This window comes from Glycine soja, chromosome 17 (genome assembly GCF_004193775.1).
Source record: "Glycine soja cultivar W05 chromosome 17, ASM419377v2, whole genome shotgun sequence".
In the NCBI taxonomy this organism is placed as follows: Eukaryota; Viridiplantae; Streptophyta; class Magnoliopsida; order Fabales; family Fabaceae; genus Glycine; species Glycine soja.
This window is the reverse complement of record NC_041018.1, coordinates 40,783,435-40,800,673: the sequence shown is the minus strand read 5'-3', so window position 1 is coordinate 40,800,673 and position 17,239 is coordinate 40,783,435. Positions and strand designations below refer to the sequence as shown.

Here is a 17,239-nt window from a genome sequence, read left to right as displayed (position 1 = left end):
CTGCCAGTGCATGACCATCTACAGTCAATTTACATGTGGGTGTGTGTATATATATATATAATACAGTACGGCAGATGGTGGTGATGCTCATTTAGAAAGTTTCTTCTAAGCTTGGAAAGGATCATTCTTCCCAATCAATAAAAAACAGGACAGGTTTAACAGCAAAAGACAAGAAAAGAAAATGAAGTTATGTGATGAAACCCAAATCCTACTTACATAAACAAGATTCTTACAATCATTCATTTCCTACCTTCTCAAAGTTCAGTTATCTTTCTTTCAGGGAACGGTTAATGGATTTTCTCAATTCGGAGGAGGGCCATGACGACGACAAGCAGCCTCTTATGGGTGACTGTAGAAACAGTGAAGATGTGGAGAGGTGCTTTTGACGCATTGAGATTGAGGACAAGCAATTGAAGCCACTTCGAAGCCTTCTCTTTTCACTATCATGAGGCTGATAATTAGGATCATGCCCCACAGCAGAAATTCTTAGTGCTTCAGGAAGAATGCAATTGCAAATTGAACCTGCCACTAAGAGTCAACACTCAACATAAATGATATCGGTTATGGGTCATAATAACTCATACTAGTTTTCCCCTTACAGTAGCTGTTTGGATTTAATATGATACAGATTAAAATGTGTCACATGCTGTCCCACATAACTTTTAGACAAATTAAAAGGCGCCCTTAAGGGCACTAAGAAAAGCACTTGTCCAAGTGTAGTCTTAAATTTTTAAGAAAACAAAAAATAGACAAAAGATACAGGAAAAGCCATACCATCCATGATAACATAAGATGACAAACATAGGGGGCATTTGTTTTACGGACTAAATTATACTTCTCGGAATGATATTCGTGGGAATACTATTACTCGGAATGTTATTCCCATCAACATGTTTGGTAATTAATTAACCTTCCTTGGAATATTATAAAATATTTTAATTAAAATAAAATTATTAAAAATAAAATGGAATAAAGTGAAAGTGGGAAGTTATTGTAGAAAGTAACTTCTATTTCCATGGGAATATTGGATTCCCACCCTTTTACATGGGAATCAAGAGAGGAAAAATCATGTAGTATATTCCTGGGAATAGTTTTGTATAACTTGTACCAAACAAGGGAATGATACATTCCCAACTCCTATTCCCGGGAATATATCTGGATGACTTGAAAGAAACGCCCAGTACTCAAGCATAAAATTCATGTCAACCTAGAGATGTCCAGAAAAGAGTGATGGAAGTGGAAGTCATAAATCAATAACTTACCAATGTGGAAAAAAAAATGGTTAGGCTGCTAAACTTTAAGATAAAAAAGAAGGAAAAAGAAGTAGGCAGTACTGCTGATGAGCTTTGACAATTTAATTTTAAGCAGCATAAAATTAAAGAACCACTACCATTGAAAAAACCTCCCAATCTCATGTTGCAAGAAAACCTTTCATTCCCTCTCCTTTTCTCCATTCCCTCCATCCAAACACACTGCAAAAAGTAAACTACCACCTGAATGAAACAAGTAGAGCAGAAAATACCTAGCCTGGCCAGCCGATTTACCCATGTTGGAATTGATTTCCCCGTCAGCTTGTAACAAATGTCTTTGCAGAAGTGGTTGCAATTCTTGACAATTAAGTGATATGTGTCACCGTTGTAGCTTGCTGACTGGCGTTCCATGAACTCCCTAACCTGAGTAGAATCCAAAGATGTGGTTCCTATGAATATTGACTTCCTGAACTTGAAGCCTGGGCATTGGCGAGGTTCAACCTCAAAAACACCACTGGTTGGGTAGTCATGAGCTCCAAATGCGTATTCGACACCATGAACTGTAAATTACAGGTAAAATTGATCAGATGATGTATAAGTGCTAATTCAAAACTAAATAGCTACATTTAAAGAGAAGCCAATCCAAGCAGCAACTTGCTGCAGAATAAGGGAACCACCCTAAGTACACATAAAGTCCCTAATTTATATCCTGTATCCAGTTGCATATGATGGGAGAAAAATAATTACCAGCTTCTTGGTTTTTAGATGAGTTTGGATTGCACAGAAGATTTGGGGAACTTGAAAACAAGGACAGATAGAAGTCAGAAAATTATAGGAACAAATACTCTGTGGAAGTGACAAATTGATATTTTTCAGTTTGCTCACTCAGAGTGCCCTCAAGTTATCAGTGTAAAACAAAAAGTTAAATTAGAAAAGACACACACACACACACATTAGGCTCGATAAATCACCATTATTGCACACTCCAGAAAAATAACCTTCTCTAGTCATGAAGTTACTTGGACAGCATATGACCTAGCAAAACTTGACCAGCTTGAAATGGTATCATATAACACAAGGATTAAAATTTAGGTCTCTTCCCTTGCCCAGTTGTCTGGTTATACAGGAAATGCAATTCATACTAAACAAAAGTGTTTTGTATCCCTCCAACACAGGATTTAGTACTAACACATTTGAAATAAAAGCCAGATTACTACAAGTCATAACATGCCTGGATTAAGAGGCAAAGTAAAATCAAAATTCAACATAATAGATTAAAACTGCACCTTCTACACCAGAGTGATAGATACCAAGACCAGCCCAATACACATAACCATTCATGGGTGTCAAGTCATACACATTCAGATAAACGGGTGTTTTGCCAGGTCCATAGGCAGCTGAATTGACTTTGCGAAATAAAGAAAAACGGGTCGCCGATTTTCCTTTCAAATGAAGTGGTACAATAGATTTCCATCCTTTCTTAGACTTGAATTTCATCTTTCCCTATAGGGAACACCGGCATAGTACCTGCATGCAGCAAACATGTAAGCACAAGCATGTCTGTTTACGTTAACATCTTCAGTTAATAAGAACAGAAAACTGTGTGCTAAACTAAGATTTTGCCATTCCTTTCTTTTCTGAAGACAATCAACTCATTCGCTCATTTTAAAAGTTAAACGACGTAGTTATATAAGATAAATTGATACAGGAAAATCCAATTAAAGATACCTTCAGATTGGATGAATGCACTATTTTTAACGCGGAAAAACAAACATCTTACATATTGATACAGACTCCGCAGGCTTGCATACATGTTAGACAAATTTAGTATTCAATTTAACTTCACCTATCAATCTTAGTAATCAGTGAACATCTCTCTCTCTCTCTCTCTTACTTTACTGGAAAAAGGTTGTCAAATTATAGCAAAAAGAAAATCATAACAAACTTTATGTGAGATATGATAACTTGAAATGACAAGGGCACTTTGAGCCCGAATCACTTTGCTCCCCCTCAATTTTACAAGATCTTCCAAACACTTCCCAAAAGCAAAAAGCCCAAAAAGATTATTAATTTCAGCGCAAATGTCTTTATGGCCACGAATACATGAAGCAGAATCAGACATGAGGAGCATATACATAACAGAATCAGCAGCAGATCACAACAGCAAATATAGACTAAAACCTGATAATAATAATAATAATAATAATAATAATAATAATAATAAAACTGAAAGAATGGAACTTGCAAGTGTTTTTGATTTCTGAAAAGGGTTAAGAGCAACCAAATCAAGCAGGGCATATACTAGAACCAGAAAGGGGAAGGTTCCAGCTTCAGATCTAGCACAAGGAAGAGTACAATACAACAATGGAACCAGTGAAAAAGTAGTGGTAAAGAAAAAAAAAATGGTCCCAAGATGCCAATGCAGCAACTGCAGAAAGAAACAGTGACCTCAAAAGCAAGAACCGAATATTATTACAAATTACTCAGTGCAGACAGAGAGAATGAGAAAAAATGAAGAACTTACAGCTGCAGATTGAAAGCGTGCTGCCATTATTGAGAGAGAGAATCACAAAATCGATGAAGTGAAGTGAAGAGTCAGATTGAGACGTGCAAAGGATTGAGTGAAGCTCTGAATGAACAACAATTGTTTAGTAATGTTAGCATTAGCAACTCCAAACCTTTGTGAAGTAGAAAAATAATGCTATACATTCTATTTTGGTACGAATTATACTTTTTTTTATTAGATTAGTCAAATTAATTCAATTACTACCTCGCTCTCTAAATATAATTATTTTTAACTAATTCATATTGTTTAAGAAAATTATTAATTTAATTAACAACATTAAATTTGTTAACAATTTATATTATTTTTTAAAATTACCTTTAAAATTATTCAACTTTGTTTTTTCTACTGAGTTTTAAAATTATTGAACATATCATTTTTTTAGTTAATTATTTTTTATATAATTAATGTGATTGTTTTTTTCTCTAATCCTTGTAAGTGAGAGAATGTATTTATCTTTTTGATTCGTAATATTTATTGTAAAATAATTAAAGATATTTTTTTAAAAATAATTAATATAAAAGAGAACATAAAAAGAATCTTATAAAAAAATAAAACTTAAAAAAGTTTTATATTTAAGAATAAGTAATATTATAAAATAATTTTAATTTAATCAGTAAATTTCGGTTCTAGTTTTAAACGTATAATTATGTTAAATATTTTATGAGAAAAATCTATCTTTATCGTTGTACTTAATTTGAACAGAATTTATCTTAAGAAAAAAATTACTCCATTTCTCATAAAGAATACATGTATTTCTCAACCTCATTTCTAAATTAATGGGACTCATGATTTTAATTAAAGTAGTGTGTTAAGAGATGTTTTGGTCACTTTTCTCTTTTCAACAAATATTCAACACTCAGCAAAATCATAATAGAACAAAAAAAAACAATGAGGATAATTATTATAGTTTTTTTAGTTTTGATTGTATTATTCTTACCAGCGATGCGAAAGCGCGACTATTTTTATGGTAAGCATCTATTCTCAGCAAAACTGCAAAATTGCACATCTATTCTTTTCTTCTTTCGGAAAATTATTATTATTATTATTATTATTATTATTATTATTATTATTATTATTATTTTAACAAATGTTGATGGGGACACGAGTAACTACGCATGCCACTGGTACCACGTAGGATTTGTCAATGAGTGTCGACATTAACGAAGATACTATTACTGTATATTTGATACTCTTTTTTCACAGATAATTGGAAATTTGTGTTTTTATTAAACACTACTTATCATATTGTTTCTGCACTTTATTTAATAGAATGTGTTTGTAAACGCATTATTAAATATTCACTCACTCAGATCATTGATAGCCTGAATCAATTTACACTAGTGATTAGATATTTAATTACGTTAAATACTTAAGAAAAAAAATTATAATCTAGAATTATCCTACTTTTTGTTTTACGCAATATGGTTATCCTGCTTAGTTACCGGTAATCTGTAAAAAAAATATTAATACATGTTTAATACTCCAATAAATATGAGGTTAAAAAGTTGATAGTATTGGGATTATTTTCGTGTGTAAATGGTTATTTTGGGTGTCTTTTGCAAATAAATTTACTCAAATGGTATAAGTTTCCCGTCAAATATCAATCATAAAAATTTGATAAATAAAATTCACAATTTTTTTCATTAACTTTTATAAAATATTCTCAAGTTGTTATCATAATAAATTGGTTTGGTTTTATATTTAATTGACGCCTTCAACAGCGTCTTGCCTACTAAGTTTTTCATTTTTGTATAAAAAACCAAAAATAATCTAACTTTAATCATCTCTTTAATTGTTACGGAGAAATAAATAAAAGAGCAAGAGGAAAAAAATTTAAAATTTGAATTATAAAAACGTGAATTTTTTTACTTTCAAAAAATTATTAGTTTTTAAACATATATTATCATCTGTATTTTAGTCTCTTCTCTGTTTATTTTTCCCTTTTCATATAAACTGAGATAATAGTATCTTCCCATCAAAGTACTTGAATGTCATTACTTTATAGCTTAGATTATTCCACGGGCATCGTGAGCCTTCCCCTTTATTTTCTTTCTTTTGTCCTACAGTGTTTTTTCATTTCATTATTTCGGTTGGATTCTCGTGTTTGCAGGTAAAAATAAAAATTAAAAAAGTACATTAAAACGTTCAGTCAATGCAATGTCAAATTTCATTCATAATAACAATATTGCACTGTGTATTTGCATCCAACAGCTCACCAGCAACAATGTTAAGTCAGTAGCATTAATGATAGCCAACTAAAATTATGTCTAAATATTCAACAAAGAACTTAATAATATAGCTGCAATCTACTCTTCATTAAGTGATGCATAATAATAATGCAAATGGACCACTTGACTTCTTCACTTCATAAGAATCACATTATTGGTAGCCATGGCAAGAAAGAGAAACGATAGTAATATATTCCTATCCATCTTCTAAGGTTATTTTCATTTTTTTCAGCATTTTAGGTTCTAATAGGTTTCATCATTAATCATTAAGCTTATTTTTAAAAAAATCATTATTCATTACACATCATTGATATTTACTTTTTATAATTTAAGTCACTCATCTAATTCAACAACGATAAAAAAAAAATATTGATGAAATGAGTCTTACAGATAATCTCGTTTTTTTCATTTTATTATTATTTCTTAAAAATACAAGTAAATGAGACTCAGAAAATATTTAAAGAACCAATGTTTATATAAGCATCTACTGCTACATAAATAATTGATAAGAACTTGTCCTAATGGACATATTCTTAACAAGACCGAGTGCTTAATGAGTTTGCACCAAATAAGCACTTCCATGGGGATGGAGTATCCTAACATACTTTTTTTTTAACACTTTCTAATTTAAATTAGAATTAGTTGAAAATCTAAATGTGAGTCTTCGATAATTTTTACTTGTGATTTTTTAATAAAAAATATTTTTGTTATTTTATAATTTTTAATAAGAGAAAAAAATGTTATACACTAACAATGTAAATATATGATAATTGATAAATTTATAGATTATCATAATTATCTTAAAAGTTATAAAAAAATACAATTTAATGATATTTACATTTTTCAACCATATGAAAAGAGTTTTTTTTTAAAATAAAAACAAATAATGATGAGAATGGAGAGAAGGAGGGCCCCAAATTCAAAATGGGTGACAGAAATGGCACGAGACTGAGAGAGCACGTGGGGTGATTGGGAAGAATACATGACATGACCATGACGTTGTTGTTCAAAATGAAGAATAGTAGGACCTCCTTCTGCTGCAACCCACCACAATATTTCCCAAACAAGTGAAAGAAACCAACAGAGTCTTGTGAGTAATACTTTCTTCTAGCTCTGCATTTCAATACTTATTTTTTATTTATTTATTAGTAAAAATTGAATATCCTACTTCATTAACTAAATTAGACTTTCTTTGATTTTCAATACTTGGTTTGGAACCACCAAGTGCAACCTCTTCTTATTATTGTCCTTCAAATTTATATGGACCTCTTCCTTCTATAATTCAGTGTTTTGCGGGATACATACTTTACCACAAATTATTGCATAGTATTGAATAACATTATTTAAAATTTGGAGAACAAAAAACAAAGATGGGTCAAGTTGGATAAATTGTGTTGATTGATACTTTTTTATTTTTAACTTGGAGACTTAACTCTTGACATGACATGGATAAAGTTTGACACTTCTAAAATTAAACCATACTAAACTGGATACAATTATCTTAAGGTTGATTTGACTATATTTACGATGGACAGAAGTTTATTTACATCCTAATCAAATTAGTTCCTTAAAAAGATATTAGAATTTAATTAGTTTTTAAATTATCGTTAATACTTAGAATGTGCAATCTATTGCTCGGAGTTCCAATATTAATTACTAATTAAAGTTAGGTTAAATTATTATGCATATCTTTGAATTATTTAATAGATTTTAATTAAGTCTTTGAATTTTTTTTTATCAATTTGCTTCTTGAACTTGAATATGTATTTTAAGTGGGTCTTTAAAATTGTATTTGTTTTTTTAATTAATTTTTTCTATCTAACTATCGTTATAAAAGTTTAATTACTCGAGTTAATTGTGTAAGTTTACAAAAAAAATTGTTTTATGGTGAAGTCTAGAATACAAAAATTTGTAAAAGAATACTTGATTTAAGTGAACTTACATATAAATGAGAATACCACTTAAAGATTGAAGTTGAAGTTATTGGATTTAGAGCCTGTAAATATGAGAATTAATATTGGTATTTGTAGAGGTAAAAATACTTAATTTAAACGTATAGAATGACAATGTTGGATTCATGAATTAATGGAGTCTTTTTGCTTAATTTTACGTAACAGTAATTAGATAAAATGATCTAATTTAAAAAGTAAATACAAGCGTAAAGATTCAATTAAAAAAAAGTTATAAAATCTAATTAAATATTGTCACATAATTGAAAGACTTATAGAGTAATTTAACCACAAAATTAGTATAGGCATATACTCCGAGCTAAGTACTAAGCTGGATGCACACAAAACAATATATTCCTACCCCCGATATGCTAATTTTATTTTCTAAGGGTCAAGAAATCAATTTCGTAGACCAAATTTAAACTATCTTCTACATTTGATCATTATTTTTATCATTTTCTAATTAGTGGTCTCTTTTAAAATATTTTTATCTCAATTTAGTTATCATTTTAGAATATTAAAAATATTAATAGTTTTTTAAATAATATACTTATAAATTATTTTGTAACCTAGCTATAATGTTATTGAATTAGGTTTTTTACTATCTACCTACCTACTGCTATAATAAAAATAATAGTCAGATAATATTATTTTATCATATAAATTGATACAATCAATCATTTTATCAAAACATGTGTATTACCTTAAAGGATATATAAAATGAGATAAATGGAGAAATATTATCAAGTAAATAATCGTTATTTTACCTTGAAGATTGTGCCCTTATCTAAAATAAGATATAATAAGATGTTTTCTCAATGAAAGTAATTGCTAGACAAACTCATGATCAAAAGTTCACTTACAAATGCTTTAAAAAGTGCGTCTCACCATCACGGATTCAGAAACCTATTAATATTTATTTATTTTTATTATTATTTTTACACATAAAACTGAAACAAAATTTTATTTTAAATGATAATAATTTTAATCATTATTATAAAAACAATAAATACATAATTAATTTTACATAATAGTTATTACCTTAATCATATTATATATATATATATATATATAAAATAAAAAACTGAAGATAAAAAATATGTAATTATTACAGCATTCCACATAAGCTCAAACAAAAGGTAAAATTTATAAGTTTTTAAAAGGTTAAGAAGTAAAATGTGACAATTAATTTATTTAGAGTAAAATGTGAAAAAAATAAAAATAATTAACGATAATGATGCAATTATTATTATTATTATTATTTAAATTTTTTTAAAAATTAAAACAATTTTTTTAAGAAATAGATAAAGTTTCATTCTTAAAAAAGCAAAAAAATGTTTGTCAAAGAAAAAAATAATTTAGACAAACACATAAAAACATCAAATTATTTATTTTATTAAAAAATATTTTTTATAAAAATAAGCTTAAATAAATGAGTCCAATATTACACGCTGAAGGGAAAAATAAATTAAGATAATGTCTATAGGAATCAAATAAAAAAAAAAAGTACATGTTGTTAGGAACCAATAAGAAGTGAATAATTTTGTCAATAATCCAGTACCTTGCTTGACAATTGACACTTGACACAGTGAAATTCCTATTTTGATTTCAAAGTACAAAGATAGGATTTCATTCATCCAAAAAGACAGTTGCTAGCTTATTCTTAAGCTATTAATTTCTGCAAGTTATTCAAAAGTCAAAAGACAAAAACTGAACATCACCTTTCAAACCGAATTAGGAGACAATCAAATTAATTAAATGCAGACTGCTGACTCTATCTGGTCTTAGAACACAAACAAGAGTCAAAGAGTCAGAGTGAAAAAGAGTAGTAATGTTTTATGCAGACTGAATTTTCGTAATACTAGTTTATAAAAAATATTAAATAAAATTGTAAAATATATTTAATAGGTTGAAAAATTAAAAAATATATTTAATATTATCTAGTAAATATATTAATAGTGAGATTTAGAAAAATTAATAAATAATAAATAGTATATGTGCGTAATAGTACAAGGTTTTGATATTGTCTTTAATCATAAACTCTTATGTATTATGGTAAGCTTATGTATCAAATGTACTATGGTAGATTTGTTATTTTTTAAGCTAAATAGTATAAAATGTTTCACTTTGGTTTGGCTTGAGGTGACGTTTTTTACAATTTGTTATATGTAATCAAGTTGACCAATTAGTGTGATAAATTGTTAGAAAAGCTAATTTAATTTAGTCTAATAGAATTTTTTAAGTGATCTAAGTAAAACTTTTTTAACTTAAGAAATTAAATTGAAATCTAAAATAGATAATAAACCAAAATTCTATTTTAGTCTAATATTTACAGTAATTTTCTTGAAAACTATAGCAATAATAATTTTTATAATTGATTGATAATACAATTTTTTAAGTACATACAAATTAAACCAAAAATTGAACTCACGAGACGACCTGCAAATTACACACGGAATCATGAAGACTCGCATAAATGAGCACCCGAAACAAATTTATATAAGAGTTCAAGTCGAGATTATTTTTTATCAAAAAATAATTAATTTTACAACTTGCCTCAAGTTTTTTTAAAAATATTTATTCAAAATTAATTGAAATAAAAATGTACTTAGAAAATAAATATATTCAGTGTCTTAAAAATATAAAAATTTACTTTAAAAAATATAAAAAAAAAATTAATTAGAAAACAGCACATAACTAAGTTTTGTAAAAAAAAAAAAAAACCTTTTAGTAACTGGGAGAAAAAAAAAATTATTGACTACAATATATTTTCCATCCTTATAATTTACCTAAATTTTAATTCTGGTCCCTATATTTTATAAGTTTGAGTTTTAGTTCCTATACTCAATTCCATTTATAGCTTGCTCCCTGTAACAGCTGCAATATGCTAACACACGTATTACTTAAGAGATAACCATCAGGGATGTAAGGATCAGAACCTAAACTACATGAGGCTAAAGGAACCAATAAATAGAAGAAAACTATAGAGACCAAACCCTAAATGAATGAAATTATAAAGTGATAACTGCTAAATAATTATATTTTGATAATAGAAAATAAGGTAAAATTGTCTTTAAAAATAATTATTTAGCAGTTATTTGCGCTTAAATATTAAATAATTATGTTTTGTTGAATTTTGACTGCAGATATAAAAATTGGAGGTGTAACAAGCAAAAAGGCCAGAAAAATTGAAGAAAAGAAGAAAATCTGAAGCAGGCCCAGCCCAAGACGCGCGCTGAGCGTGCGTCACGCGCTAAGCCTGTGATCCAACAGAAGAACGCGCTAAGCCTACAACACGCGAGCTAAGCGCGCGATCTACACGGGCTAAGCGAGGGGTGTTGCGCTGAGCGCGCCTACGAAGGCCCACTTCAACACTATAAATAGAGAGTCAGTCCAAAGGAAAGAACACACCACGACAGAACCCCCTCTCCTAGGGGTTTCATTTACTCCCTTTCTTTCACCCCTTCTCATTGTAAAGCCCTCAATGGCCATGAGTGGCTAAACCCTTAGGGCCTAGCAGGCCTAGAAGTACTCTTCACTATTTATCAATGCAATACCAGGTTTTTCTTCCCTATTTTCTTTTCTGTTTTTACCTTGCATATTCATCTTCATATTCTGTTAGGGGGGTTAGATGATCGGGAGAGGGTAATTTCTAAATAAGATTTAAAGAAGATATGCATGCATTAGTTTTAGGGGTTAGACGCTCGGGAGAGGATAATTTTTAATAGAACAAGAAGAAAAGATATCATAATAAAATCATTGCTAGGCATAGAGTGATTGCATTATGCTCATGCGCCAAAGCAAACATCTAGAATTAGAACTTCATGCATTTTATCTATTGAGTCTTTGCAAAGGCATTTGGGGGATAGATAGGTAAAATAGGCTTGTCATCGTGAGGCATCGGGGTCAAGTAAATGAATTGGTAAAGAAAAAATCATAAACTCGTACATCCTAGGCAGGCTAGGCAAGTCAGTTCCCAACATTATCTTATCTTGAATTTATCTTCTTTTTTTTTTATCTAAATATTTTATCTTTCTTATCTTTCACTTTTCTAATCTTTCATCTTTTTTTTTATCTTTCAATTTTATCTTTAATTCTTTTATCTTCTAATTTTATCTTTAAATATCTTATCTTTTCTCTACCTTATCTTCTATCTTTCTTTATCTTTTATTTTAAATTGTTATCTCTTGCTTTTAAATTGAATTTGCATTAATCTAAGTACAAACAAAGTCCCTGTGGATTCGACACTCGGACTTCCGATTACTTTATTACTTGTGACGATTTGGTACACTTGCCAACGAGTCAACATAAAGATAAAAAAGAATTTTAAAAAAAGTTTATATTACAAGAACCGAAATCAAGATTCAGGTGAACTACATAGATAAAAAAAAGGTATTTAATATTTTTTTCTAATAAATAGATATTTGCAGATATTCTAAACGCATTTTTTTTTCTAATTGTTTGTCATGCACAGGATGAGGTCATCTAGACACGAAGGGAGAAACTTCTGAGTGAAGTACTACACAAGCGGTGCAGGACGTATGCAATTTTTTTTATTATTGGCAATAATCTTAGATAGTGAAGCAAGCCACAGAAATATACGAATTAATGGGTCAAAAGAAGAAGAAAATTCTAAAGGATAAATGAAAAAAAGTGATGACTCATACTTTACCCCGTCACGTGCTGAGTAGAATTTTTGTGATTCTATGATTCTATCTCTATTTCTTATTATAAGATATTTTAATTTTGAAAAATGCCAAAAATACACACTCTTTTAAACAAGCTTTCTCTCATAACATTAATTGAAAATATTAACATTTTTTCTGAATCTTCAGTTAATTCACATATCAAGAATATTTGTTAAGATTAGTTAGTAATCTTATTTATAATAACTATCTAAACTTTTTAAAATTATCTTCATTAACAACTTCACTAATTTAATTAATTTGTCTCTCCACTTCAATTATCTTTCCAATATTCTTTTAAAGAAAAAAAAGTTTTACACAATCGTCCAATTAAAATCTACTATATATGATAAATTTGTTGACTTTTAAAATAATGATCTTAAAGTAATTTGAAAGTTGATTTGTAATAGAATGATAGTGTAAAATTGTACGTAAGAATTAAAATCATCTTTTTAAGAGTTTAATGTCTATGTATTAACGATATAAAATAATTTTATATCATTATCCAATGATACACCATCGTTTGATTTTAAGATAATTATTTTAAAAGTGAATGAACTTACCATACACAATAAATTATATTTTGATGATTGTATAAAATTTTATACACTATCACTGCATAACTTTTTTTTTCTTTTTTTAATGTCAATATACTAGTAATTTTTTTATATTTAGAAAGAGTTTAACATCTAAATACTAATGGTGTAAAATAATTTTAAAAATCAACAAACTTATCCTATATAATTAATTGTGATTAAATAATTATGTAAAATTTGTTAGACGATCAATATATGACCTTTTGTCTCATTTAGAAAAGTGTAAAGTCATGCTGACAAAAAAATAGACAAGAGTAATTAACCATGATGTGATTATTTAATGCACATAATTTTTTATAAAGTGAGCTGTATAAAAGAACAACTAAAGATTCTAAAATGTAAAAAGAATGTAGGAAATACTAAATAAATCCACTATTGTACCCACATAAGACACCAACACACAAAGAAAAAACCAAAAAATTTGGCCTAGATGACAGGTTGTATTATTCTCACAGTTTCATGGGCACTATTTGTACCCTTAGATGCGTTGACTCACCTAAACTTCAATTAAACCATACAGATTTTCTGCCTACCACCACAACTCAATTCTCCTATATGTGACTGTCATGTGATCCATCATTCATGTTAGGAAAAAAAAAATAGTAACCTGCCATGTGAAGTGAGGAAAATAATGACGGGTAGGAACAAATATACTAGCAAAAGAAAAGAGCCAAATCTAACCAATAAATTTTGATGAAAAAACCACAACAAACGCCCAAACACACAAATATTCAAGATCAGACTTACCATTTCTCCTTCCTACTGATTGCACTTGCACATTTTCCAGGTCACTTTGAAACCAATACGCAGGCAACAATAGCTTAAATATTCCCACAACAATCTCTAACCAGCTATGTGGATTTCATATCCCAAAAACTGTAATACACAGTTAATTTCTTTACATTAAAAAACAACGTCAAAACGGCCAAGTTCATTGCAGAGACATTGAATTTCATCTCATGGCAGAGAAGAAATATATACAAAGTTACAGAAAACATGTTTAATCGTCAAACACAACAAATTGTAAAACTCAACAGAAAGTACATTGAGATAAAAAAATGATCCAGGGAGGTGAACTGAAATGATTGCCTCTGTATCACATCAATTTGAGCGTACGAATCCTTCCTGTGTTAGAAACATATTTATACTAATGTTTCTATCAGTCAGAACCATCCGGGAAATGATCCAGTGAATCCTGTTTCCCATTGGCATAGAACTCAACTATTGCCTTCATCCTTGCAAACTTATCATGATGGTAATTAACATGTACAATCACTGGCTTCAGCTTCTTGAGCTTAGCATCTTTTCTGACAGTCTTAAAGAGAACCATACTGTTCATAAAAAGGTACATATCCATTGTCCTCTTTGCAGCGTGAAGTCCATCATAACCGGGATGCGAAGGGAAAAAGAGCTCCTCGTTAAAAACTGCCTGATCCCATGATTTTGGGTCTTTAGAGAGCCGAGTTGCAACACGATCCAAGAGCTCCATTGAAGGAAGAGTGGGCCTTATGTAAAAGAAACCAGAGTTAGAAACCCATATTCTCATGGTATGAGCATACCGAGCCCAACCCATTGAGGGTTCATCAAAGACATCATTATACCCGTAAGCTATTATTGTGACCATCAGACATAGATTCCACATCTGAATCCCTATAGAGGTAATCAAAGGGATTCTGCAAGTACACAATATCAACATCCGAGAGAAGAACACTGTAACCCAGTTGCAGAAATTCTCTCAAAATACGAAATTTCAATCCTGAAACAGCATGGCTACCACCACTCTTACCAACCACATCAACACCTTGATCAGGATCCCTTCTATAAACAGGAACATCATTGGATTTGCAGAACTCTTCAATGTTATCATCTAAGGCAACAACCAAATAATTAGGTATGCCAACCCTCTTGATGTTGGTGAACCATAGCTGCAACATCTCCTTCACATTAGAGTTAGCAAGAGCAACAATAAGTTCTTTATAAATAGCAACTTCCCCCAAGATCTTGGCCAATCTGGGGTTCACAGATTCATCAGGAATGACAGGTGGATTGGTTCTGAGACCCTTGACAGTTCCAAAAGGCCCAGCCTTGTGGCTCTCACCAAGCACAACAAACTGTTCCTGAGCATGACCCTTTCCTTGCTCGGCCAAACGCAGCTTCTCCATAAGATCCTTGACCTGCTTCTTCAGCTCGGAATTTTTCTCTTTTGCTGATAGAATATCAACTTTAAGTGCATTAACTTGTTCTGGTGATTTGCATGCAGATGAAACCATCTAACAACAGTAAGTCAATGTAACTAATAATTTTATATCCTCTTGCATATTCTTCATACTCATCCTTCTACTTAGTAAACATTTATATATATATATTAAATGCATTTAGTTTTTTATTGATTTTTTTCTTTATTTAGTATCATGAGAATGTTTTTGTTTTATTACGTTCGTTAATTAAAAAATGAGAAAATTAGTTAGTAATATTAAAATAAATTAAAAAACAAAGTAAAATTTAAAAGCATATATAATTAAAAATTAAAAAATAATTATAAAAATTATTTTAATAAAAAAGTATTTTTAAAATCAATTAAAAAAATATTTATATAATATAATATTTATATTATTTTAATAATTTTAAAAAAATAATGTACGGTTCATTAGATTTGTATTAAAGTGGTGCAATTTGGGAATTTTTTGAAAAAGTAGTGTATTTTGAGAAAAGGTAAGAGAGAGAAGGTGTAATTAGAGAAAAAAAACCCCCAAAATTACAAGTAAAAGTCAATAAAACTCTCCATATTATATAAAAAAAAAAGCAAATTTAATCCCTGACTATTACAACTATCTTTTAATTTAGTCCCTAAAATTGATAGTACGAGTCAATTTGGCCCTTAAAATTACAAACTTAATCAATTTAGTTCTTGAATTAGTAATCACAAGTCGATTTGGTCCCTAACATTAAAAAATAGAGAGATGGTTAATATTAAGAACTACGATGACTGATTAATTTCAAGCACTTTTCAATTTTCATAGGGTATGCAATAACAGTATTTTTTATTTTTTTTACACTGTTGTCCAATTATGGTAAGTTTGTTAACTTTTTTTTATTTTAAAAGTCATACCTTGGATGATTTCTAACAGTGATTAGTTGAAAGTGTAAGTGCATAGAAATTGAACTATAAAATGAAGGTAATTTGGTCGAGAATAAAATTTAGCTGATATAACAGTACTCCTAACACTGAATTTGAAGACACGAAAGAGAAAGAGAAAGAGGAACATGAAAACCTTAGAAGGGCTGGGAATGTGAAGTGGAGTGGGAACTCCGGTGAACAAGGCGAAGATGCAGCCGAAGAGAACTCCGGTGACGACGATTCGAGATCCGACCGATGATTGGCCTTTATCTCTTGTCAGCAATAATGCGTCTCTACGACACCCCGCCATTCTTTCAGTTCCAACTTCAAACCCTAAAACTCAACAATTCAGCTTCAGATTTCAACTCACAAACAAAGTCAAGGACAAGAACAACTTAACACACCGAGTCTTTGTTTCTACTTTTTATTTCTATGCTTTGCCTAACACACTGTCAGTGTCAACTCCTTGCTAATGTAATAATGGGATCCATCTTCTTATTATTTTTTTTTTCCTGGATTAGAAAATACCTCAACAGCTACTAATTCAGGGAAATTTTACATACAATTTAAAAAATGAGCAATTGATTAATCTCAATTCTCAATATTACTTCTTTCATGCTAGGATTTTCTTTTTCTTTCTTTTCTTTTTACACAAATTAAGAAAATCAATTATTTCTAAATAGTAATATTCATTAGTAGTAATTAATTTTATTATAATATATTTATTTTTTTTCTTTCTGATTTTCTTATAAAAAATATTAAGTATTCTAAGACAATAATATTAATAGGGATAAAATTAGAATAAAATTTTAATGTTTTATTAAAACTGAAAATGTCAATCAATATG

The 17,239-nt window shown here is 29.5% G+C and overlaps 1 protein-coding gene and 1 pseudogene across 1 annotated transcript; both read right to left on the bottom strand.

The window, feature by feature from the left end:
* Positions 1-52: 52 nt before the first annotated feature.
* LOC114392073 (deSI-like protein At4g17486) lies at positions 53-3,936 on the bottom strand. The gene is made up of 4 exons (XM_028353105.1): positions 3,775-3,936; positions 2,537-2,777; positions 1,523-1,810; positions 53-522 (listed from the first exon to the last, which is right to left on the bottom strand). The coding sequence occupies exons 2-4, from the start codon at positions 2,745-2,747 to the stop codon at positions 266-268; spliced, it is 756 nt and encodes a 251-aa protein (XP_028208906.1). The 5' UTR covers positions 2,748-2,777; positions 3,775-3,936; the 3' UTR covers positions 53-265.
* Positions 3,937-14,116: 10,180 nt separating this feature from the next.
* LOC114392770 lies at positions 14,117-16,836 on the bottom strand (annotated as a pseudogene).
* Positions 16,837-17,239: the final 403 nt, after the last annotated feature.